This window comes from Tubulanus polymorphus, chromosome 3, assembly GCF_964204645.1.
Source record: "Tubulanus polymorphus chromosome 3, tnTubPoly1.2, whole genome shotgun sequence".
Classification (NCBI taxonomy): Eukaryota; Metazoa; Nemertea; class Palaeonemertea; order Tubulaniformes; family Tubulanidae; genus Tubulanus; species Tubulanus polymorphus.
This window is the reverse complement of record NC_134027.1, coordinates 24,636,114-24,661,668: the sequence shown is the minus strand read 5'-3', so window position 1 is coordinate 24,661,668 and position 25,555 is coordinate 24,636,114. Positions and strand designations below refer to the sequence as shown.

At 39.6% G+C, this 25,555-nt stretch overlaps 4 protein-coding genes across 4 annotated transcripts; all 4 read left to right on the top strand.

Moving 5' to 3' along the window:
- Nucleotides 1-492: 492 nt before the first annotated feature.
- On the top strand, nucleotides 493-7,741 carry LOC141901612 (protein amnionless-like). Its single transcript, XM_074788960.1, has 11 exons — nucleotides 493-570; nucleotides 995-1,155; nucleotides 1,310-1,409; nucleotides 1,920-2,146; nucleotides 2,840-2,986; nucleotides 4,337-4,442; nucleotides 4,864-4,946; nucleotides 5,381-5,516; nucleotides 6,115-6,325; nucleotides 6,415-6,583; nucleotides 6,941-7,741. Exons 1-11 carry the CDS (start codon nucleotides 519-521, stop codon nucleotides 7,064-7,066), a joined length of 1,518 nt encoding a protein of 505 aa, XP_074645061.1. The 5' UTR covers nucleotides 493-518; the 3' UTR covers nucleotides 7,067-7,741.
- A 6,264-nt stretch (nucleotides 7,742-14,005) lies between these two features.
- LOC141902294 (cytoplasmic tRNA 2-thiolation protein 2-A-like) lies at nucleotides 14,006-19,199 on the top strand. Its single transcript, XM_074789955.1, has 14 exons — nucleotides 14,006-14,094; nucleotides 14,601-14,672; nucleotides 14,751-14,889; nucleotides 15,513-15,573; nucleotides 15,665-15,774; nucleotides 16,237-16,388; nucleotides 16,915-17,100; nucleotides 17,435-17,516; nucleotides 17,706-17,797; nucleotides 17,897-17,966; nucleotides 18,292-18,521; nucleotides 18,717-18,780; nucleotides 18,952-19,010; nucleotides 19,095-19,199. Exons 1-14 carry the CDS (start codon nucleotides 14,042-14,044, stop codon nucleotides 19,156-19,158), a joined length of 1,434 nt encoding a protein of 477 aa, XP_074646056.1. The 5' UTR covers nucleotides 14,006-14,041; the 3' UTR covers nucleotides 19,159-19,199.
- Nucleotides 19,200-19,553: 354 nt separating this feature from the next.
- LOC141901744 (U8 snoRNA-decapping enzyme-like) lies at nucleotides 19,554-23,090 on the top strand. The gene is made up of 3 exons (XM_074789184.1): nucleotides 19,554-19,819; nucleotides 20,749-21,012; nucleotides 21,669-23,090. Exons 1-3 carry the CDS (start codon nucleotides 19,619-19,621, stop codon nucleotides 21,858-21,860), a joined length of 657 nt encoding a protein of 218 aa, XP_074645285.1. The 5' UTR covers nucleotides 19,554-19,618; the 3' UTR covers nucleotides 21,861-23,090.
- Nucleotides 23,091-24,151: 1,061 nt separating this feature from the next.
- On the top strand, nucleotides 24,152-25,129 carry LOC141902228 (succinate receptor 1-like). The gene has a single exon (XM_074789870.1). The coding sequence runs from the start codon at nucleotides 24,152-24,154 to the stop codon at nucleotides 25,127-25,129; it is 978 nt and encodes a 325-aa protein (XP_074645971.1).
- Nucleotides 25,130-25,555: the final 426 nt, after the last annotated feature.

Below are 25,555 nucleotides of genomic sequence, written 5' to 3'. Positions count from 1 at the left end.
GCACCAGCACGCGCAGTTTCGGAACAATTTATAGCGCAATGTTTTCTCCAAACTCACAAATTTCGACGAACAAATTTACTCGCATCTTCTTGTATTCGAATGAGTAATAGCTCCTTATTGTGTCTTCGCTACCCGTGAGAATCTATTTTGGATATTTTAAAAGAATCGGAATTTGCCCGCAATAGTTTGTACCGCGGATTACTGTAAACAAAACGCCCCCATGTGACCACGTGCTTTTATTTACTTCCTGGTTTGTCGAACAAATTCAATATAATAATATTTGCCCCAAATACAGTTCATTGATTCCCGCATTAAGTTATTTTTCCACAATCACAGTACTTTTTGCTTTGCTTCGATGGTTTTTAGTCGATTTTGGGGATCCATTTTGCCTAAGTAAGCATTTACTTTATTTTGAATAACATCTACAAGTAAGTCCGAGCCCCCGAGGATTCAAAGTCCACAACCGAGTAATAGCGCTACCGGCGGTGTTTGGGGCGTGTGTATTTCCGGGTTTCAAAATGAAGTTTGACGTTTCTCATGTGGTTTTATTCGTGCTGATCAATCAGTGTGGTGAGTATTTTGACTTGAAGTTGAGCATTGCTGAAAATTGCTTGTCATCCATTTTCTTTGCCGGTCTAACTTCCACGACTTCACCTGCTGACACAGGTTTTTTTTTCTGTGTTTTTAACCCCTGCCAGACAAGTTGCCCCTTTTGCCTTGGCTTATAATATGAAAGCTTATCGAAAGTTCCGTTGAATTCTGAAAGAATTTTAAAAATTGGTTGTACCATTTTCTTGTGGTATAAGTTTAAAGATACAAACTGTGACTGCGGCGTGGTGGCACCGGCCGGGCACAATTGTAGTAATCACTTATATTTGTGACGGAAAATTCCGCCAAAAATGGTGACTGAACTGAAGGAGCATGACCAGAAAGAACATCCCAAGAATCCAGGTTTCATTTGTCACTTTTAAATTTTGAGTTGAACTTATTTCAGGATACAGCGATGCTGCCTGGAAACGATGGATTCACAATACGAACGCTGATAATCCGTTGAACTGGGACGCCGGAAGATTACCTTGCGCCAACGACAAACTCAATTTCATTGATGCGCCACCTGTTGTGTATATACAGAACTATTCGACAGTTGTTGAATTAGTAAGTATGAATTGATGAATTAATAAGCTGGCTGCGACAATTTCTACTAAACCTCATCATCAGAAAACGAAAATTATCGTATCAACTTAGAAATAACTGAGATTCAATTAGTTGATCGGTCCTGCCTATTCAGTGTTATTTATTTGTTTTTTAGGTGCTGCCCATGGACGGAGCACTCGTTTTACAAAATGACTCGTCGCTGAGTTTCGCAGAACCGGGGACGGTTGTCAGCAAAACGGAGTGTCCCGGAAAAGGTTTGCACGCAATGAAAAATTAGAATATACAGACCAGTCCAAGACCAACTTAGTTCTACAGTCAATCTAACAACTTAAGACCAGTCTAAGATTAATATAGTTCTGTAGTCAATCTAACAACTTAAGACCAGTCCAAGACCAACTTAGTTCTATAGTTAATCTAACAAGTTAAGACCATTTTTTGGACTTAAGTCACAACCGTGCAACTGGGCCCAGGGGCCAGTTGCACGGTTATGACTTAAGTCAAAAAGTGGTCTTAAATCTTAAGACTGGTCTTAAATTGTTAGATGGCTATAGAACTAAGTTGGTCTTAGACTGGTCTTAAGTCTAAGCAATGACTGTTCAACCGGGCACAGGTTATAAGGCACAGAAGTTTGCTGTTGTAGATATACTAATTTAGGCTACTACACATGATTGAACTGACCAGGATTAAGCAGGTTTTTGACTAAGTTGAGAATTCCTGGTGATTCTGATATATCTCATCGAACGAATCTATTTTTCTATCTTCAGAAATACGCTTCAATCGGACGGAACCGAAAAATCTGTTCAATCCGGATAATTGGTGTCTGACGCAATCGCTAGGTGGCGCCTGCGTCGAGAAGAGCGTTCTACCGTACGAAGCCGTGCCTTGCGTGTACGATAATATCGTATTCCCGAAAAACAGTTCGTTCTTCATCGACATTCATTCGAAGACATCGGGCAGTCGGTATTTAGGAACGGTTTATATCCGCGGTAAGGTAAGCTGGTTTACGATATTCGATACTTAGTATCTTCAGATGTACAGGTTTTGATATATACAGTGCATTCTTTGTTGGGTAGATAGATCAGTGTCTTAGAGCTTGGAGTAATCAGGCTACTGAAAAAATGGTATTCACACCGATTAATGATAATAATCTCTTTAACCCTTTCAGTGCGTCTACACCGCAGTGCGGTGTATAAATCAGTGATAGATTTTGCTAGTACACCGCACTGCGATGTATTGATATATTTAGTAATTAGTAATTATCTCTCTTGAAAAAAGGCAGCACCTGTCAAACATAGTGAAATATTAGTAACTAACGATATACCCCGCCGGGGTGTAGACGCACTATAGTGGTATTCCCGTTATTCAACACACTAGGGTGGAATTTAAAAAAATTTTCAAATTATCTCCAGCACTATAGGGTATTAATAAGTTAGCACTGAAAGGGTTAATGATAATTTATTTCCTTTAATAGCGCTTTACTATAAAATAAACACAGAGCTTTACGATGCTCACAATGAAATTAAGACAATACAGAAATATTGAACAGTTAAAAAATTAATTAGTGTAATTATAATTTTATTAAAAGTTCAGCCAGCATTCTATACCCTTTTTTTCCAAACAATCCATGATACGCATACATGTATACGTGTTTATATTGTTCTAGTAATCGTTTGTATAATTTCAGAAATATAATTCGCGGATGTTCCATGATTTCGTCGGCGACGGCAAAGGAGAATTCCGTTTGACGCGCGGTCGCGTTTACGTGAGGTCGTCGTACAGGAGTTGCGACGACATGTTTAACATGGCGTGCTTCTGTAAGAATCAAACGGCGGTAGGTTTCATTCGTTCGCGACTGTCCGAGTTTGAAGTGGTTCTAACGGGTTTTTTCGAAAATGGGAATTCTTTTCCCAGGCCCTGGAAATGCTATGGAATTTTTTTTTTTTTCTCGTGACTATGGCTATAGAAATGGTATGGGAAATCAGAAGATTGTTTGAAAATGATATCTTCCTTCTATTTTGAATTTTAGGCTGTATGGCTAAATCTCTTACTAACCTATTCCAAAAGAAACTTTATGAATGTACTTTGTCAATGGCATCCTCCCTCTGCAGGGACTCGAACCTGATGGCATCGCTACACTCAGCCACGGCACGAACCCCTGCATCAGTAGACCGGGTGTGCAGGTACATGCGCAGCTTTCCGAACGAAAACTGGCGGCACCAATCAGATTGCTCGTTGTATAATCGTTGAGGCAAATTTCAAGGAAGAACTATAAATGGGAAAACCCGGGCTAAAATAAAACAGGATTTCTGATTGGCTAAAAATCACATCATCTGAACTGCGCATGTATCTGCGCACTCGGTCGATTATGGCAGGGTTTCGTGCCGTGGCAATCTCGATGCCATCAGGTTCGAATCCCTGCCGGGGGAGGATGTGTCAATGGTTCTGGTATCGATAATTAGTACTTATTTACAGTCGAGCCTCGTCAGTACGGTTCGGCTTACAACCAGAAAACCTCGGTAATGCATATTTTCGTAGAACATGGTAATTTCGGATACCTATGGAATTGAAGTACACCAAAACTCTGACAAACTGGGACCGGCAAAATTGGTCCGAGGTAAGCGAAGTCCGAATTTAGGAATAGGAAATCACGTTAGCATGTCGGAAAAAACGATTCAATTTTTGTCCGTGTTCGTCAAAATTCCGAGTTGGCCGTGTCCAAGTAAGACGTTTACTGTAGTTATGGATTTGTTTTTATCAAATGGTTAATCATACGAAATTCAGTAAGATGATTTTTCATTTTCCCACAGACATTGTACTAACGAGGTTCGACTCTACTTACAATGGGCCTACATTGCCTGTACTAGGTTGGCGATGTGTAAATTAGGGGTGCAGAAAATTTATTACCTGGGTATTGAAAATGTATGGAAAAGTTATGGAAAATGAAACTGGGAAACCTGTAAGAACCCTGTATTCAGGATTAGTAGAATGGCCTGAAATTACTAACTTTTTGTTGCAGGATATTTTTTTACATTTTATTGCAGCTTTTTGTGTCTTGGTGCGCGAAATCACGAAAAAGGTCGGAATCCCTGCCTGGGTGGATGCAGTCTGACTGCTTCAGACTCTGTATAGAGGGTTTTCATTCTATAATTCACGGGGAATCTTTTGTTTTCACAAATTTCAGCAAGTGCAGACGGATATTTGTGACGAAATACACAACGCCGAACGGTGCCCGGCGTTGAAATGCAGCAGCCCGATAGAATCGGTGGGAGCTTGTTGCAGACAATGCGGTATGTAGAACTCGGTAACAACGGTCTGCAGATTGATGTGCGAAATTGTGGAATAATTCGCGCAAAATGGATTCTGCTGAAAAAATTGTGAAAGATTTGTGAAGTTTTTGAAATCATGACAATGTGCGGAGATAAATGAAGAAAAATAACTGTAAAAATGTTTGGATCCAATTTTTTGCCATATACTGAAGCTTGGAACTCATGCAGAGAAATGATATGAAAAGTTTTTATTTTAATTTGATTTTAATCCGTCCAGATAGTGATCAATAACCGTAAATTTTGTTATTGCAAATTATACGGAAAGATTTGGAAAAGTTGTTCGGAAAATGTGAAAAATTCCGAGTTCATCTGGCCTATGATGTAATTGGATTGCAAACGTGGTTGTCAGGGGATTTCAAGTTTATTTGTTCTGTCTTTGTAGGAGTTCAAATGAAGCTGAAATTCGGTCTCGGATTCAATTTGCGTAAATTTCACGCGATGCTTCACGAAAATTATTTGAATAAGGTTCGTACATTCCCATTTACTTATGCGGGTATTGATTGATCAGCAGAAGTGTGGACGATCAGTTTTTGGAAATGTGCTGATGATATTTCTAATGTCTGGTGTTTGTAGTTCATTTTCGATCAAAAATGTCTTGGGTGAAACACTGAACACATGTGAAGTGTGGGCGATCAGTTTTTGAAAGTGTGCTGATAAAATGTCTGTTGTTAGCAGCTCATTACATATGCAAAAAATGTCAAAGTTAAAAACCAAGCACATGTGAAGTGTAGACAATCAAAAATTGGAATGGTGAAAAAATGTATTGAGTGCCTCAAGGCTGCAGGCTGTAGATTGTTTCGATACCATGCCCGCATAAAAGCTAACTTCAAAGCTTACCGGGGTAATCCTTGAAGAAAATTGATATGAAGCTGGCAATAAGATTTCTTTGTCTCTCTTAGGGCGAAAATGCGAAATCGATAATGTCCGGTATGACGAAACTGAAGGACGGCAGATTAGTGGTTGTGCTAGTCGATTATCAGGGAGGAGAAATATCGAAAACCGTCGCAAAGCAATTATACGATTATCTGATCAATGGTAAGATAAAAAAGTTTAACCCTTCCAGTGCTGAGAGATAATTCCGCCCCTGTGTGTTTAACAACAGGCACTGCTTTAGTGCATCTACACCAAGGTGCGGTGTATCGTTAGTTACTTATATTTAACTTTATTTGACTGTATATTTCACTAGGTGCTAACATCATTTTAAGAGATAAAAACTAATAACATATTATATCATAGCACTGTGGTGTGTTATACTAGCTCAGTCGTTGCTGTGTTATACACCGCACTGCAGTGACAAGGCACTGAAAAGGTTAATACCGCATCTGTGTGTATGATAACTATGCGTGTATTAAGTGAGTCAAGTGCAGTTAATTACCGATATACCACCCCTGATAAACGGCCATCACATCAGGGTTTCTTCTGAAAATGGATAATACATGTATTTTGTCTTGAAACTAGTCCAAATGAGCCCCTGATATAAAAACAACATTAGTTCATATACAGTTTTCCACTGCGTATCAGACGTAATATATGTCGTAGACATAGTAGAAATCTACTGAAATTTGAAATTTTCTCCTTTAAAGCTCCTTGAAAACTCATTATATCTAGTCATGAACATTAACGTTCGTTTCAGATCTTGACGGACAACACAAGTTCAATATCAAATCTATAGTGATGGATACGTCTGGGAAACCGTTACATAAACCGGATTCAACCCCATCGGCTTCAAAAACAGTCAATTCAACGCCGACTCTGAGTAAAGGAGCAATTGCCGGAATCATACTGGCGATTATATTCATCCTGCTTATCGTTTGTCTTATCATCTTTATTTTGATGAAGAGAAGGTAGATTTACAAAAATTGTGTAACTTGGATACAGTACCACAGTCGTGTGGGTTTAATTTGACTCTGATGATTTATTGATCTATTTTCAGGCGAGGCGAGCCTTTGATTGATTTTGATTTGATCACGTTCAGTAAATTCACCGGTAAGGATGACGACGACGTGGCGCCCTCTGTCAGCTACGTCGACGTAACCTTGGATACGCCGCCCGCCGATATCAGTCGAGGTTTTGATAATCCTATGTATGACAACCCGATGAAGGTAAGACTGATGTTGAAGCAACGCTTTCCATACCCTAAAATGCCAAAGATCGTCTGAAAATGTTGGAAATACCACCCCAGTGTGTTAATATCGCAGGAAAACTGATATTGTATCTACACTGAGGTGCTGTGTATCTACACTGAGGTGCAGTGTATCATTAGTTGATAATATTTAGAATGTTTGACAGATGCAGCCACCTTTTCAATGTCAATTTAAACTAATCAATAATAGCATGGATACACTGCACCACTGGGAAGGCATAATATAGGGTGGGTGGATTATACACTGCATTGTAGGGTACTTGCACTGAAAGGAGTTTGAGAGTTATTTCTAAACCGGTTGCTTTCAATATTGTAGGATTTTTTCCACGATCCGTCATTCGTCGATCCGGATATTAGGGTTAACCCGGTGTACGGTGGTGCGGATTTGTCGGTTACTGAAATCGGAACGGGACTCGAAGACTACGACGATAGCTACATATAACCGCTTGAAGATGATGGTTATGCAAAGAATCTTGAATTGCAAAAATTTGAATCTCAATGATATGTTTTTACTTGACTCAATATCTCGTTAGTAAGTATCAGCCTTGACTTCACCTAATAAGATAAAAGCTGGAATCACACAGCGTTTTTGACCTGGGCCAAATTCGACCTGCCCTAGAGTCACTGATCCCTGTTTCTGCTTTAAGAATTGAATGTATGGCTTTGATAATGTTAATCAATTAAAAAACTATGTTTTATTTGATTAGTAAAAATATCTGTTAATTTTCTACATTTATCGATGAAAATTAAGATAAAACCTGTATAAGAATCTCTTTATTACGTAATCTCATAATAAGACAATCATCATATAATTGTTGCCTCCATTTATTCCTCCTATGACGTCACCAGAGAAGCAGCTCCACAGTGATGGAGAAGATAGACTTGGAAATATTTGAAATTAACGAATTCAAACTCTAGATTTGATCGAAACATTTATAACCCACACCTGGAGAACGTGTTTTCTGCGCTAATCTTACGCAAGTTTCTGTCACTGCACATCATTTGATGACGTCATATGGGGTTTCGATGACACTGTCGTCTGTTAAATATATATACACGTATAGTTATATGTAGCATTTATAATGACGTTTATTTTATACATATCAAAATCGTAATGGTGCATAATAAAATATATTCTCATGCAAAGATTTGACATTTCACTCTTATTTCTAGAAAGTTTTTACGTCGAATCACAGCGGAAATTTTCCCGGTTCCCGATTTAAACCATACTCGTTTTACTTTAGAATTAAGTGATGGACCGCCTTAACGATCTTTAACACTGTTTAACGATACACAGTTGTTAAATTGAAGTTAGTGCACAATTGCTCAGGTATGATTAGCACCGTTTATATATAAATAATACGAGGTAAGCGGCGTGAACTGTAGTATCCTTGAATCTTTAATGGATTTTCATGGGTCCCAAGCGAAACTCTCGAATTCCCCTGAAACCGTCTCCTCCAATGTCGAATTCATTGTTTGAAATATCTAATGCGACAACGCGATACATCAGACTTCATAGTCATCTTTAAAACCAGATTATTGCTTGCCTCATAGACAACCTTGAATTCCTCCTCAAATTTCTCAATTGGCGCGCCGAATTCGCCTGAATATACCAACCTCGATCTCGCGAATTCATTCGCACGCAAATCATACACGGATATTTTCCAAACCGCCACATTTCGGGATGAGCCCATACGACCAAGGAAGCTTACCTCCAACGATTAGGTATTAACTAACAAAACTGAGCGCTGAACGTATAGAAAGCCCATCGAAAAGCCCCAGGTCTAGAAAAAACCTAAAACTCGCGCTTTGTTTGAATTTGATATTCGTCCCAAAGAATTCTAAAGGCAAGAAAAACTGCGCATTTCTGAGTTTTCTGGGAGTAAATTTATTGAAAACGAACTTATTTTAGCTCAGAGTTACCTCAAACTCATAACTGTGAAACTAGATCTCATTCGGACCGCGTGTTCGAACATTCCGGCGTGGTTAAAGGGCTAATGTCGAAGATTTATAAACTGTCGTACGTGACTACGAAATCTTTTGCTGATGAGACAGTAAGCCGGAAAATTCAGAACCGAATCTAGAATTACAAGTAATAGACTGACCTTACGGGCGTAATTGACGAAATTCGACGAATCACCGTATATAAGAAATAGACTGGCAACGCGGTCAACACAAGCCGGGCTTTCACATAATATAAACACAGCCACGGCAGCGATCACCATCAAAGTTGCGTGATTCTGCGCCCGGGACTCGCCGGTGGAGGAATCGCCGTCTGCGGCAAGCGACTTGGATGATTTGGTGGCACGACGGACTGCTGAGATCAGCAAAATGTTTACGCAGCATAAAACTAACAGTGGAACACCGATCAGAAACACAAAATAGGAAATGCTATTATACCATCTCAAAAAATCTTGACTGACAAATCTATAAATTTTTCGAAAATACTTGGACCGTCCTTGTAGACATGGGTGTGGTTTTAGAACGGTGCCGTGTGTAAGGTACCCCGTGAATAAATGCACAAAAGCCGATGTTACGATGTTGGCTACGAAGACAGTTTTGTAAAATTGTACCGTGGCATATTTTCGAGCCCAAAACGGGAAGCGAATGTGCAGAAATCGATCGACGGACATTGTGACGACGACCCAACTGCGGATCTGTTGGGCGAAGAAATATGGAAAAATCGTAGCGAAGAAGAAAATATAACCGATTGATGTATCGTCCAATTTGTAGACCATTATTTCATTTGCGTAGCGAAGTCGATCATACAAATGTCGCACGACAAAAAATACGAATGAAATCATCAAAAAACAACCGTCGCTAATCGCTAATAGTTGCAATAGGAAGGAATTCGTCTGGTTACCGGTGTCACGCACCTGTCGGCGTCTGATTGTCAGGAAAATGATACAATTGAAAATCAGTCCAATTACGCATAGCGGACCAATACCGAGTAGGTATATGTGGTGTACGTGGACATAGACGGTTCTGATTGGACAAATTGCGCTCAGATCATCAGTGATATTTGTATTAGAAGGCATATTGTTGTTCAAGATGACGCAAACAAAACGACTAAACCTTAGAATGATAAGTTTATGTGAATATGTTCACCATCGTCCAATCATAGTCACGCAATACGCTCACGTTATGTGTACTCGTAGTAGAATAATGGTTTAGAGTCACGTGTTAAGCCGTTATAAAAAGCCGAAAAATAGATTTTTGAGGTTTCGCAAGTTCGGGTCAATTTTTTTTTGTTTTCTTCTGTTAAATATCCATTCCTTTAAGAATTATAGGACAACATTAGTATCCCATCCTGGCTAGGCAACGTGTTCGTAAAACAGAATATGCCATTTTCCACTTCATTAGGAGTTTAGTAACATTCGAATATGCTGTTTATGACCTAAGATTTTCAAGACTGAATTAGTTATGCATAAAACCGTCTTAAGACTGATCTTAAGATGTTACATTGGTTCTGGAACCAAGTGAGCTTTGTTTTGTCGATTGTTTTATTGAACCAAAATGAGCTTAGACTGGTCTTGAATCTTAGCTCATTTTGGTTCTATAACTAATCTAACAAGACAAAAACAAGCTCATTTTGGTTCTATTACTAACGTAACACATTGGTCTTAAGTTGTTACATTAGTTATAGAACCAAAATGAGCTTCGAAAATAGAAAATAGTCGAAAATAGTCTTAAGTTGCATAAAATTGGTTATAGAACCAAAATGAGCTTACGTAGATTGGTCTTAAGTGTATTGAATATTTATGATGACAGCTAGAAAATCAGTAAATATCACATCTATATATTTGTTCATATTTCAGCTTCGTACGTAAATTGCTCTTATAAATCTGTGATTTATCACCAAAACAACAGCCCAGTGAAGTTATTTACTTGTTCTTCGTTCCTTATTCGGTTAGTTATTCAAATGGCACGTTTCATTAAGGAATAACTAAGCATTACTAGTTTCAGGCAGAATATTGCTTGCCTCGGAAGACACTGAGTTCCTCTTCGGATTCCTAAAGAAATAAGTGGAAAATGAAAATTCGAATTCGCGTAAAGGTGTCAACCTTGGTCTCCCGAATTCAATCGCAGGCGAATCATATACGAAGAATGATCTACATGCTCAAACCGTAGATGTTTCAGGTAAAGATGTTAAACACGTGACGGATTTATACATTATACTACATCACATTCAGCTAAGTGCACATGAGAAACATTAGAAATAATTTCGTGCGCTTTGCGCTTTGGAGCGGAAATTTGGTGCAGTGTAATTTAAGTTAAAACTGAGCGCTGAATACAGACGTTGTTTATTAATACATGAACATCCGCAAAGCCTCGGTTCTAGAAAAATCCCGAAACTAAGGTATTTACGCTTTGGTTGAATATGATATTTACCCCAAAGAATTCTAAAGGTAAATAAAAAACCTTCTTCTTATGGTAACTAGGACCCGAACAGTTCTCAGTTTAAGATTTTACAGAGAGTTAATTCATTGAAATTCATTGAAAACGAACTTATTTTAGCTCAGAGTTAACTCTTAACTCATAACCGAGGAACTGGGTCTACATTCGGCCAGCGTGATCGGCCATTCCGGCGTGGCTGAAATGCTTATGTCGAACGGTTAACTGTTGGACGTCATTACGAAATCTTTTACTGAAAAAACAGTAAGCCGGGAAATTCAGAACCGAATCTAGAATTACAAGTAATAGGCTGACCTTACGGGCGTAATTGACGAAATTCGACGAATCACCGTATATCAGAAATACACTGGCAACACGGTCAACACAAGCCGGGCTTTCACATAATATGAACACAGCCACGGCAGCGATCACCATCAAAGTTGCTTGATTCTGCGCCCGTGTATCGCCGGAAGAGGAATCGCCGTCTGCGGCAAGCGACTTGGATAATTTGGTGGCACGCCGGACTGCTGAGATCAGCAAAATGTTTACGCAACATAAAACAAACAGTGGAACACCGATCAGAAACACAAAATAGGAAATGCTATTATACCATCTCAAAAAATCTCGACTGACAAATCTATAGATTTTTTCAAGGTACCTGGCCCGCCCTGGTAGACATGGGTGTGGTTTTAGAACGGTGCCGTGTGTAAGGTACCCCGTGAATAAATGCACAAAAGCCGATGTTACGATGTTGGCTACGAAGACAGTTTTGTAAAATTGTACCGTGGCATATTTTCGAGCCCAAAACGGGAAGCGAATGTGCAGAAATCGATCGACGGACATTGTGACGACGACCCAACTGCGGATCTGTTGCGCGAAGAAATATGGAAAAATCGTCACGAAGAAGAAAATATAACCGATTGCTGTATCGTCCAATTTGTAGACAGTTAATTGATCCGAGTAGCGCAGTCGCTCGTACAAATGTCGCACGACAAAAAATACGAATGAAATCATCAAAAAACAACCGTCGCTAATCGCCAATAGTTGCAATAGGAAGGAATTCGTCTGGTTACCGGTGTCACGCACCTGTCGGCGTCGGATCGTCAGGAAAATGATACAATTGAAAATCAGTCCAATTACGCATAGCGGACCAATACCGAGTAGGTATATGTAGTGTACGTGGACATAGACGGTTCTGATTGGACAAATTGTGCTCAGATCATCAGTGATATTCGTAGAAGGCATCCTGTTGCCAACAATCGAGGAAACAAAACGACTACACCTTACAACGATAAGTTAGCATGGACTCGTTGTAAAGCCCATGGTTTTAAGTGAATACGTATGTTCACCATCATCCAATCATACTACTCATTGACTGTAATCTTAACCATGTATGGAAATCTTGGGCACAATCCAGAAGGGTTTTCTTATAGGTATTCTGGAAGTCAGAGATAAGTGATCCAATTCGCAGCCGCTATAACTGTTAATTCTAAATTCAAGCGAGCCATATTGATTGTTTTTAGAAGACCACTCATTGAAATCGGCAACAGCCAAATTCCGAATATCGTGAGGAAGGAGACTTGGCATTGATGATCAACCCGTATCTGCCTTCACTGTAAAGTTATTGGCAACACGAAACTCAATTTCTTTTCAGCAAAATTCAAAACCGATATTCTTACATATCGCGACATTTATATTATGGACAGCCAATTAGGAATCTATTGATATCTTAGATCTTTAAAATATTGAGTCTTTTGAAATTGAATTTGTAAGCAGATCAAAGAGAGTATATCAGCTGTTAAATCTATTTCACTGGTCATTGGATATTTATAGATAGGATTAGAAATGGAAGATAAGTTTCAATCCTGTTTCGTTCTCAGTCACCTACGACAGTTATTATTGCTTTACTATCTAGGAGCATGTTCAAGTAATTACATGACCACATTTCAACATCATCTATCTGTACATTTGTGATACGTATACCATAACGCTTTGACGTCACATTGTCCAGTGTATCTTCGATTTGTGATTGGGAAGTTCTCGTGTACAGAACAGCTCGCAAGGGTTCCACAAGGACAGCTTGTCTTATCAAACGGAAACAGTACTCGAGGGCCATGCATCATCATTCTGAGACCGCAGAAGCTCTTACCGGGTGGTGATACGAGACATTGTACGTCAGTTGTGCCATAGTTTTACAACTGCTGGTGTTACAACCGTCGTGATGGTCGTATCCGCTAGGTCTATACAGTTTTGCTGCCGTCCTTAACAAGAAAGATAAACAAAGCTCGAAATATATATTTAGAAATTCAACATTTTCTTGGAGGACCCCCTCTGCCCATTGACTTGCTCCAGTTATTCCCGATTTCGACCTCCCTGCGGAATATTCGGGTTCCGTAGTTGTTGATTGAGTTAAACCTTTTGCAGAGAAAAAATAGTTCATTTTCCCAGATCTACTTGGTCAACATTATAGATATCCCCCGTTATTCGTGTGTGTTTTATTTTGATAAAAGAGGATATAATCATTTTCGATTCTTCGTCGTTTCATGATGGTCTTCATTCAATTCGTTATTTTTTTTAATCTCTTATTTAAAAATTCAAATTACCGTTTATTTCGTTGTTCATCATTAGACACGTGAACAGGGTCAAGACCAAATACTCCTGCAGTTGAATAATTCAGAAAAGTGACATTGTCTAAACTGTTCTACGCAAGCGTCTTGTGACATATGCGTATTAAACAATTATTTTCGAGATTAATTACGAGTTTGCAACTCGGAATAAACTAGTTTTCTCAGTTAAATTCGATTTTCGAGGTTCATTCCGAGTTTGTTGGAGCTCAGGAATTTATTGCGCTGTGAAAATTCACGATAATGACTGAATTTGAATCCTGAGTCCGTCGAAGCCCCGCGCGTCAGGAAATCTGAGTCCTTGTTTTAGCATTCAAAAGGACCCCAACCGGTAATTAGGCAATACCGGAACCACTAGGTGGAGCTTCGGTCGATTAAAGCCGTAGAAATCAAATGCAATGTGTTCTATTTTAGAAGGTGATAATTTGACTCCTGTGGTCAAATCAAAGAAGTAAGTAGCAGCGATTGTGATCAGCAAGTAGATTTGAACAAGGTCCCTATCATAATTGGGATTCGAACAAGCAAGAACAAGAGCGCTAGCACAGTGCTCTCCCTGACTGTTTTTTTTAAGGCTTTAATTTGTAGTAAGTGATTGAAATCAGCAGAATAGCTTTCAACAAATAGGTTAGAATGCAAGAATCTACTCATCATCTCGGTAATAAGGATGACCGTTTAATTTTACACAGATAATTAATTCTGTCAGAATAGAATTAATACCCTGTTTTAAAACTGTCAAGACCTGCCACTGATTCCAGCCAGCTTAGGCTCACTACACCCAACCCACCTCCGCGTTCCTGTAGTTAGTAACCTGTCTCGTCTGTGGTTTAGTTTCACAATCGGATATTTTCACAAACCACAATTTGGTGTAAGCCCATCTGATTATAAAAAGCTTACAACCAACGATTAGGTAACTAACTAGCGTTCCTGTAGATCTATTGTTGCCTTGTATTTTTTCAGAATTGTCAGAATTTGTATGAAATGTGACAACAAACCGATTGTGATCATACGAATCGACGATGCTTTCTGTCGGTGAGTATAGATGGAGCCACTGGAAGATTGTATATATTTTTTTACGTCGTTTTGAAATTTGGTCGTCATATTTTACAGGGACTGTTTCTGGAATTATTGTATTCACAAGTTCCGTTCGACGTTTGGTAGAACGCACATTGTTAAACACAAAGAGAAGGTTTTACTCGCGTATTCCGGTGGACACGGATCAACAGCTCTCCTGCATATGGTTATTGATGTAAGTATTCGATTTACGTTTATCCAGTTCCACAGTTGTGTGAATTTGATTTGACTCCAAATGCAAAGTATTGAGAGTATGATTCAACTCTGGATTCAGTTCCACAGTTGTGTAGGTTTAATTTGACTCTGGATCCAGTTCCATAGCTGTGTGCGTTTAATTTGACTCTGGATCCAGTTCCACAGTTGTGTAGGTTTAATTTGACTCTGGATCCAGTTCCACAGTTGTGTAGGTTTAATTTGACTCTGGATCCAGTTCCACAGCTGTGTGCATTTAATTTGACTCTGGATCCAGTTCCATAGTTGTGTAGGTTTAATTTGACTCTGGATCCAGTTCAACAGTTGTGTAGTTTTAATTTGACTGGATCCAGTTCCACTGCTGTGTGCGTTTGATATGAGTCGGAACCCAGTTTCACAGTTGTGTGGGTTTAATTTGACAAGTGGATCCAGTTCCACAGTTGTGTGGGTTTAATTTGACTCGGAACCCAGTTTCACGGTTGTGTGAGTATAATTTGTGATCCAGTTCCACAGTTGCGTGGGTGCTGAATCCAGTTCCGCAGAGTTGTGTTGACCCCGAATCCAGTTCCAAACGTGTAGGTGATATTTTTCTGGCTTTCATTTCAGGGTTTGAGTGAAAGATGTCACAAGAAAATAGGTTTCATTCCTGGTATTGTCTACATAAACGGTGAGTAACTGCTATTTGTATTAAAAAAAAAAAATCAGGTTTTTCGCTCCTTCTAAATATTGTCTTGTTGGTCGCTGTGTGTCGTTTACAGAAGGCGCTACTTTGAACCTGACTGCGGAGGAAAATAAAGCGAAGTGTGATGAAATCGTGTCTGTGATGGAAAAATCTGGATTACCGTATTTTGTTTCGTCTTTAGAAAATGTAAGTGAATATAATAATAAGCAAAGTTTATAATGAAAAGAAAAAAACTTAATCAATGTGGACTCCGTAGTCGACTGTGGCAATCAAGGATCGCACTTGCAACAATCAACGCCTCCCAGGTGTTGCTAGTGTGCATTCGGACGATTAAGGTCTATCTACGTTATCTCAAATTCTAGAAACAATGAATAAATAGACTTCGATGCTGTATTTTATTTTAAAAAAAGGGACAGAGAAATATTTCAACGCGGCTGATGAGTTGAACTATTTTTTTCTCTAATTTAGTCAAAAGTCTCCTGACCTAGTATTTGGACAGGTTTTGAAAAGTTTTAGTAAAGATGGAAAAAATTTTTCCCCTTGAAATGCTATGGAAATTTTGTAGTTTTTTCTTTGGCTCTGAAAAAGGCTTGGAAAATCGGACCCATAAGAACCCTGATTTGATCGGGTTGAATTATCTGTTTTTAGGCATTGAATTTGATGCCTGATGGTGAAGTTGATGATGATGGTTTGAGTCGGGATTATTCTCGGATGGATTTGAATGCTGAACAGTCCCTTCGACAACGTCTCGCCGCTTTCAAAACTCTCACCGCGAAAATGGAATTCATCAAAATACTCCGGTAATATATCTTGATAATTGGAATAAAACATGGTCTTAATCTAAACCCGCATTGGTTTCTTTCAATCTAGAGAGACTATGGGATAACCACTCTGGTCTGTGTGCTGCTACGAGAGTGACTGTAACACAGGCCAATTAAAATCCTGACTTAAATCCGGACCCCAGCCTATGGTTTTATCGACCAAGCCCCAGTGCCATGTTCTGAGGGAGTTAAGATCCGGAGTTAATTCATTGAAAATGAAATTATTTTAACTTTCTAAGCTTTACCTTCTGCACTAATGTGGAACTGAATCCTGTTTGTTAACATCCAGCTGTGCATCTCGTGGTGTGGTCCTAGTGGTTTGTAAAATAAGCATTGTTTGAAGCTTGTCTACTAAGTGCTCGGTACTTAGTGATACCTTCTGGAAAAATTTGTCCGGATTAGCGCTACTTTTTCCGCACCAAAAGTGCTAAAATGTTTACCTTTGCTCAATCAAGCCTTAAGGCTACAAACCAAAGTTCTATTCAGAATTCAAATTTGTTTTCAGACACAAGCTGATATTAGACATAGCTCGACGGAACGGTTATAATAAAGTGATGACTGGCGAAACGGCGATGAATCTGTCGATACAAATATTGTCGAATATCGCGCAAGGAAAAGGAGCTCATATATCGATAGACACCGGGTTTACGGATGAACGTGATAGCAAAATAATGATTCTACGTCCGATGAGGTGAGAGTAATGACGGCTAACTAGAAATATAGAAAAACTGGAAGACACAATGTCTGCAAGTGGTTAAAGCCATTGGTCACTGATCTGTCGTCAATCCAGGTCTCGAATCCTGAGTTTCTTTCTTTGTTGGTCAGAGGTTCTTCTGGGCTCTTTCTTTTAGTTAAAGAAACAGTCCAGAAGAACCTCTAACCAAGATAACAACAAGGGAAAACAAATCTTCAACCAGGGAAAAAAAGAAAACTTGAACTTGCTAGCAGGTTATGGGATCAAAAACTGCATGTTTCGATTCTTTGATTACTGCTTTAGTTTTCTAATTGGTTTCGAATCGTTTCAGGGAGTTCAGCAGTAAGGAGGTCGCGATGTACAATCACTTTTACGGCATGGAACCGGTCACCGTTCCAAACCTATCAACAAAGGTAATATATCTCGGTACATTTAGCACATGTGAATTGAATTAGAAACACAAATTGGGACTCAAAATCAGATATTGAGATGACTTGAAGTGATGTGATGACTTAATATAACCTGATGGTGACTTGACACCTAGCAAACCAGAAGTTACTCTTGTCGTATAATTCGCAAATGTTTTTTGTTTCCCTGTCTAGGCGACTAGAAATTCCAGTATTCACCAATTAACCGAATCGTTTGTGACCGGACTGCAAGCGGAATTTCCATCGACAGTTTCAACGATATTCCGGTAAGAAAGAAGTTTTTAAGAAGCGCAGCTTTGAGTCATATTTTCAGTTTTTGTTGGAACTTGAACATTCTTCTATGAGCGGATCCTTATGTCTTTTAGAACTGGAAGTAAAATGCAACTTACGACGAATCAAAGGAAAACGAACGCGGATACCTGTTCACTTTGTAAGGTAGATATCGTCAATAATCTGTATAACCAACTAGCAGGAATACAGGAAATAATCCGATCGAATTGATGCAAATTTCGTATTGTTTTGAAGTAAATATTTAGCATTCCGTTTTGCTTAATGTAAATGTAGTGTATGGTAAAAGTTCTTTGTAATGCCAAGGTTGGGGTGGGTGAAAAATATAATTTTAAAAATATTATAAAGAATGCACTTTCATTGAATTTTGAAGTAAATTAAGCAATCTTTTTCTCCGAAGAATGAGAGCATTTAAAATGAGGGAGTGGCATTTATTTTGAAATTTGCCTGTACATGTTTATTTTGATTTCAGGGACCACTGGATACCAGTGTAGGCGATGCTTCCGCCCTCAACGCTACTCAACTATCGATGAAGTTATCTCGACGGCAGCTGGGAGTAGACGCGCGATCGGCGACTAACCCTGACGCGGGTGTCTGTTGCGGCGAGGTGGCGGGTTGTAATTCAAACCTGAACACCAAAACGGAGCAGGCGTGCTGTGGAGAGGGGGATGGAAGTTGCAGATCAAATACGAACACTGAAGAGTAAGATGTTTAAATTTATACCGATGTACGACCCGAAGCCTGCATCCATTCAGGCTGGAAATTACACCTCAGCTTCCGCCCTACAACATCGCCTCAGCCTGGGCCCATGCATTCCTCAGCCTGGACACTTATAAGGCATAATAATAGGCATCGAAATATGGCATACTGTAATGTGAAGCCTATTTACTGTTTCAGATTAACTCTTGATATGTTGAATGATGCTTTGTGTTATGGCTGTCGTCTACTAGTCAGAGATATGGTACGTAATAATAATTAGCCTAATAATTACATTCTATATATTTTTAAGAAACCGCCAGAGTACCTTACTCAATAATTTCGAAGGGCCCAATTTGTTATTATCAAGGATTGATTTAATCGATTATACTCTATTTCATAGATTTGAATTGTAGAGAATTTCGTTTAATTACAGAACGACTTCAAGCAATTGCCTAGAACCATAACTGATGAAATATACCAGAAAAAGCGTCGGTACGTACAAATATCCAGAGTAAACTTTCCAGGTTAATCATCTAAAATTCTAAATGTGATGTAGCTCGATTATTTTTCTTGCAGGCAGCAAATGCGCGCAGAAATAGATGAATTTTTACTATCAGACAACGACGCGGAAGATAGTTGATGAATATCTGATTAAATAGTTCAAAATAAATATAGTTTTATGGTCAATGAAATTAGTCATTTGTTTTGATTGCTCATTTCTAAATTTAATAGTTATTTTGTGGGCCAAGCAAAGGCCAATGAAACAACAAGACAATGTAAGAGGAGAAAAAAGATAAAAGGGACAAGCGAAAAGAGACAACAAATGTTAGGAAGATTTGTTGCAATTTTCTTCATGTGTTTGATTCCTTATAATGGGGTTTGAAGAGAGTTCAATGATATTTATCGGTTCAATAAAGATTAATTAGACTGGTTGCCTGTCCCGAAGATAGAGTCCGGTAACCAGTCTAAATATTAATTTGATTTATAAATTCGGTGGAGGCGACTCAAACGCTCTAATTCTCAAGGTCGTAGACGATGGGTTTGACAAGTTGTGTTTACGTGTAACGTAACCGGCTAAAACTGTCAGAATCTGGTACAAAATGATCGACGAAAATGTCTGGGCGCATTTAGCCGATTCAGAAGGCTACGGGAGGCCTTCAAAAAAGGTCGATCACGTTGAAATAGCGTTCAGCGAAGCTCAGAAATTGACCGGTTATAAACACGGTGGACATGCGATGATCTGGGCCCCGGATCCCGATCATAAAGTATTTGATTTGTACAGTAGCCGAGCTCAAATACTGGTAAGATGCATTTTACGAATCTAGGATCGATGTTGAATAAAATATATTCTTTCTACTACCAGACTACCAGGTTGCAGCCGAACTATTTTTATTCACCACCAAACTTCAAATACGAGCCCCTTGTGACTACAACAAAACCGTGTTACTGACGAGTTCGTAACGATTAGTGGGCTTCTTTTCTTTTTCTATCTTGAAGAGGTTATTGTCCCTCATATCAATTTCAATGATCGCTTTTGATTTGGTTTTGTGCCCAGTTTATAAACCTACCATGGGAATGACATTATGGCTTTTTAAAAAAGAATGGTTTCATTTGTTTGTTTTTTACTCTCGCTGTTTTAAAATGTTCATTTCAAATTTCCGTTATTATGTCCAGAAACCAGTTCCACAGTTCGAGTTCCACAGTGTGTGCACACACACACACAATGCCTATGTACTTTTTCAGAGTGCATGCCTGGCAGCGATCCTCAGGAGATTCAGAATCGTTAACCAGCTATTGCTATGCTTGAAAAAATGCGTGCACGGGGTTGGGGTGTGAAAACTACAAAATCTCTGTATATGTACTGTTCTAATGACGTCCGTTTTCGGGCGTTTCTAGATTTCGAAACTAGCTTTTCACACTGCACGAAACCAACTAATCGGTAGTTTACATAGTCGGTAATTAGCGGTTCGTTACATCGTTTATCAGGTACTTATTTCGGTAACTGTCGATGGTCGCGTGAAGAAGATTCATAGCAAGTCTCAGAAGTGCTTAAATTTGTTGAAGTTTGTAGTCTGTAAAAAGGGCTTAATTTTAACTTTTAGTATACCAATTAATTTTTGGACAGTTACGTGTCTGATAAACTGTGTAAAGATTTAGATTTTGTTTATTTTTGTTGAATTTTCCGTAAATCGAATAAAGACTTTGATTTCGTTTTTTTTTCAATTCCCAGATGCAAATGCGGTTCGACGGTTTACTCGGGTTCCCGGGCGGTCTTATCGACCCCGGGGAGGACGTGATCACGGGCGTTAACCGCGAATTGCGAGAAGAAATTCGACTAGACCCGAAATTCGACCTGACCCACGCCGACCACGTCGCCTCGCACCGAGACGACGGCAAAAATCTCGTCCTGCATTTCTTCACGAAGAAAGTGACGCTCGAAGAATTTCGCGAAATCGAAAAGGACGTTTTATCCGCCGAGGAATACGGCGCAGAGGTACCCGCGCTGCCGTAATTTTCAATTTGGGCAACTTACTTAATTGCTCCATCCAACGAGAATAAAAAATCAACTATGATTTTGTTGAGATTACGAGCCTTTCGAACAATGACATGCTAAGAAAAGTTTAGAAAAAATCGAATTTTAACATGGTCGTTTGGCACCATTTGGCGGAAAACTTGGGTCGTTATCTTATGTAAATTCGATACTCTATTACATGTAGTTTAGAGTTTCTAGTTTTTTTAGAAACCGTTACAAAATTTTGTATGTACATTGATACCTAGTATTATATGCGTTATATATAAAGGGTTCTATGTGAGCGCTACGTCATCAATATTGGTGTTTCAAAATGACAGAATTGCGAAATTTGGCGTTTATTTCATGATTGAATACATCTCGTGACTTATTATTTTATTTTAGATAGATTTTAATAATTGTTTGTGAGAAGATGTGAACTACGTCATCAATATATCGGGGCTTGACTGGTTGCCGGTCAATTCAATTCAATTATCCATATTGTATATTGAAATAAAAATAAGATTAAACATACATGTACATGTATTATGTATTGTCGACAATATTAATCAGTATATGTGTTATTTACCAAGGCGTCAATACATTTTCACTTTTCTTGTTCTGTTTTTTTCTTGTTTCAGGTGTTAGGACCGGTTCGAGTGCCGCTGTACACGATGGGCGATAATCTACGAGGTTTGCCGATGTTCCTGCTGAATCAATTCGCCGGAAACGCCAGAGGTCAACTGTTAACGTCGGTCGAATCGCTCGGTATACTGACTAAACACGAGATAGCCGAAGCCGTCAGAGCAGCTGAAAACTTCGACAAGAAATGAATTAGATGAACAAATGAATGTTTTCTTCCATTTTTAACGACATTTTTAACGACATATCAAATAACTTAGATTTCGTAAAATTGTCCGGTACTGTTAACTACTGACTCAGAGGGCACTTTCCTCACTTAGGTGCCAAATTCTTGGGGCCCAGTTTCACGAAAAAGTTTAAACCTAAAACGGTGAGATTTGAATTGTTGTTGTCCCCATTGAAAACATGAAGTAACCAATGGCGATTACACCAAAAATTTTGTGAAACTGTGCCATGGGTGACTGTTTAAGTCGTTTCCAGAAACTCTGTAACCGCGATCACACGAGGATGATTTGGCCCGGGACAAAATGTCCACAAGCAGACCCGAGTCAAATTTGGTATAGTGCCAAAAAACTAGCGCTCTCACACGCAAACCACACGCTAACTCGTTACTACACGATGCCGTGACAAAGTGAGCTACTTCCGGAACCAGTTGGCATTCGTGCGCCTTAATTTGACCCCTGCTTAAGTTTGGCTCGAGTATGGTCTGACGGTTTTTGGTCGTGGCCAATTTGTACCTGGTCAAACAGGCCCGGGCCCACTTGGCTCCCGCGTGAACGGTTAGCCAAACACGCTCGTGCGATCGCGGCTAAGTCTAGTAGTAATGAGTCGTTGAATCTGTGAGGAAAATAAGTGTAGCCAAAGGTATGAACAAGAGCGATAACATAAAAGCATAATTATACAGCTACTTAAACTCTCCATTCGCTGTTAGTTTCTTGTAACAACGCGGGTTAATCAGTAGCTTCTGCATTTTTTGGTGCTAGAGGAATAGATACATTTTTCCTTGAAAAGGTTGCGTAGCGAATGGTTATGGCAAGTCATTTAGTCTCCGTCCTGGTAACGGGAATAACTGAAATCACTATCTGCGATATTAATAAAGAAAATCCAACTATTCTGAATTAGGTAAAATATTTTGTGACACTTGTTGTGTCCGCTGGAATCCATAACTACACGAATCAAAATGATGTGAGCTCGCAGTGAAATGTGTCATAGAGCTCGCAGTAGCCCGGGTTGGATTAGATAAAAATATTATTTGGGGCAGATAGTGGGCATTTCCTGCCGCAGTCAGACTTGGCTTTGATGTATATACAGAATGTCTCATATAAAGGGTTAGGGTTACTTTAAAGGGGTGACTTTCGTCAACCGTCAATTCTAAGCACAACTGACTTTCTCTGTAAAATATGGTTTTGGACCACACCTTTTATCATCCATTCCATTTTAAAATTTGAAATAAAACTACTAGAAAAGTATTTCCTCGTGTTGTATTTGTTTGTTATTTTTCTGGATTTACGGGCGGGGTGTTTGAAAATATTTTGCACAGTCAAGGATCGAAAGCGACTGAGAATTTGGACTACGATATTGCGCGCAAGACTTGGATTCGAACATGATGGCATTTCGCGATACTGCACTCGCAGTATTCTCAAACATCGCTTCTTTAAAAATCGTTACATAATTCGAATCGGCATGCTTTCCTTCTCATTAAGCTTCTCTCTGGTCACCTCGGGCACAGAAGTCCGTTCAATTACAATCCGCAGTCACGAACTGCACTAAAAAACTACAAAACCGTGAATGCTGGTGAGGTTTCAGGGCAACTCGGACATTTTTAAGGGGCGCATCCCTGCACATCCCCTTGAATCCGCCCTGCCAGATCACGTGCCCCCGTTAAGTCGATTCGTAATTTCGTGGTTTGAGGTTTGGTGAAAGGAACACCGCCGCCCCTTACAGCCAGAACACAGAACAGTCTCAGTTTACAGTCATAGAGTTAGGAAATTAACCGTATTGTAATTGATATTACGGTCAAACCCCGTCGGTTAATCGAACCGGTCGATATCCATCGAAAGACCTCAACGGGCAGTAAACAAATAAATTAACCATATATTACAACTGCTAAATTGACTCTGTGAAATTTCACTCCACTTGAACTTTACAGAATCGTTACCCGATGCGTAAGTGTTCGCAATATAAATACCTCGGCAACTGTGGTGAATTCATAATTTCACTTTCCGGACTGATGTAGAAGTCGCGGTTATTATCGCCGCTTTGTTGGTTGTTGGTATATATACCTCCGAACATAAACTATTGCATCATTCAAGGGATACACATCTCTTTCGCGGCGTAAATCGAGTCCGTTGGTTTACAAATTCCCGAATTAACGAACTTACGAACCTAATTAATTCAGGGAATAATACTATCACGGCTTTGCGGTTTTTAGTATATCTTTGACTATCAACTAAGGTGAGACTGAATCTAAAAGCAAACCAAGATGAATAGCAACCATAGCACCAACGCTTCTGGAGGTTTCGGCCCTATCCCGCCGGCCGACTTTCAACATTTGGAATTTTGGACTTATATGATAGAAATGCGGGCTAAGGACCACATCCCGATGTGGCTACAATGGGTGTTAGTGATTTTGTTCGGAATCATATTCGTATTCGGCGCCGTCGGTAATACGCTGTCATTCCTAACGATGACTTGTACGTCGATGAAGAAGCATTCCTACAGCGTGTATTTACTGTTCCTGGCCGTGTCCGACATGGGCTGTCTGAGCGGCAGCGTCATGATCTGGGTCAACCGGGTCGCCCTAGTGGCCGGCAAACCGTTACCGATCATTTTCACCGAAAGATGGGGCTGCAAAGTGAGCGAGTACTTCCTGCATAGTTGTCTGACCTACAGCGCGTGGTTGGTATGCGCTTTATCGCTCGAACGAGCCATCGTGGTCTCGTTGCCGTTCGCCGCCCGCTTCATCGCGAGTCGTAAAACCGCCACGATCATTTCTCTAGCCACGTTCGTTATCGTCTGGGGTTCTACGATCTACTTGATGTTGTACATCGAATTTTGGTCCGGGGACGGCTGCTATCTGGCGACGGCCGTACCGTTGCCGGATCACTACAACACGGCTACGGTCATGGCCTGTTACATTCCGATAAGCGGCGTCATCTTGTTCAACTTGATCATCGTAGTCGTGTTAAAACGCTCGAAAATGTCGGCTAAGAACGCGTCGAGTACTAAAGTGACGAATATGCTTTTGACGGTCACGACGACCTTTATATTGGTGAATATACCGATTGCGATCGTAACTATCATGCTAGGACTGGCGTCGATCGACGAGATTCCTCAATTGAGCAAGTTTCACCACGCTGCAGTGTGCATCATGATGATCAACTATGCCGTCAATTTCTACTTGTATCTGATCGGCGCCGAGTTCCGAAAATGCGTCCGCGAATTGTGTACACGTAAATAGATATCTGATATACGTCATCGATTATTGTGTATATTTTCAATAGGGTTAAATCGCTAATGTTTTAGTGTATTTCTAGAAGGAGATATTGTTCGATATTCTAAAACACCTTACGAATCAATAGGTATGAAAATTAGCATAACCAAAAAATCATGCACGGTTTTTTTTCAAATCAGTTAAACGGACAGATAGTTAGTACTTTGAAAGTTAACTAGATTTGGATCTTTCACAACTAGAGTGCACATCAACTACATCGGGTAAATGAGTAACTTCCTGTAAAAGGACATTTTTTTCTTCAAAATAATCAAACACAGAAGTCTTTTTATCCCAAATGATTGCACCATATTTTTCTCAATAGAATTTGGTTTGCATAATTCAAATCGACCATACGCGGTCTCTGAAGACCTCAAATCTTACATCGCCAATAAC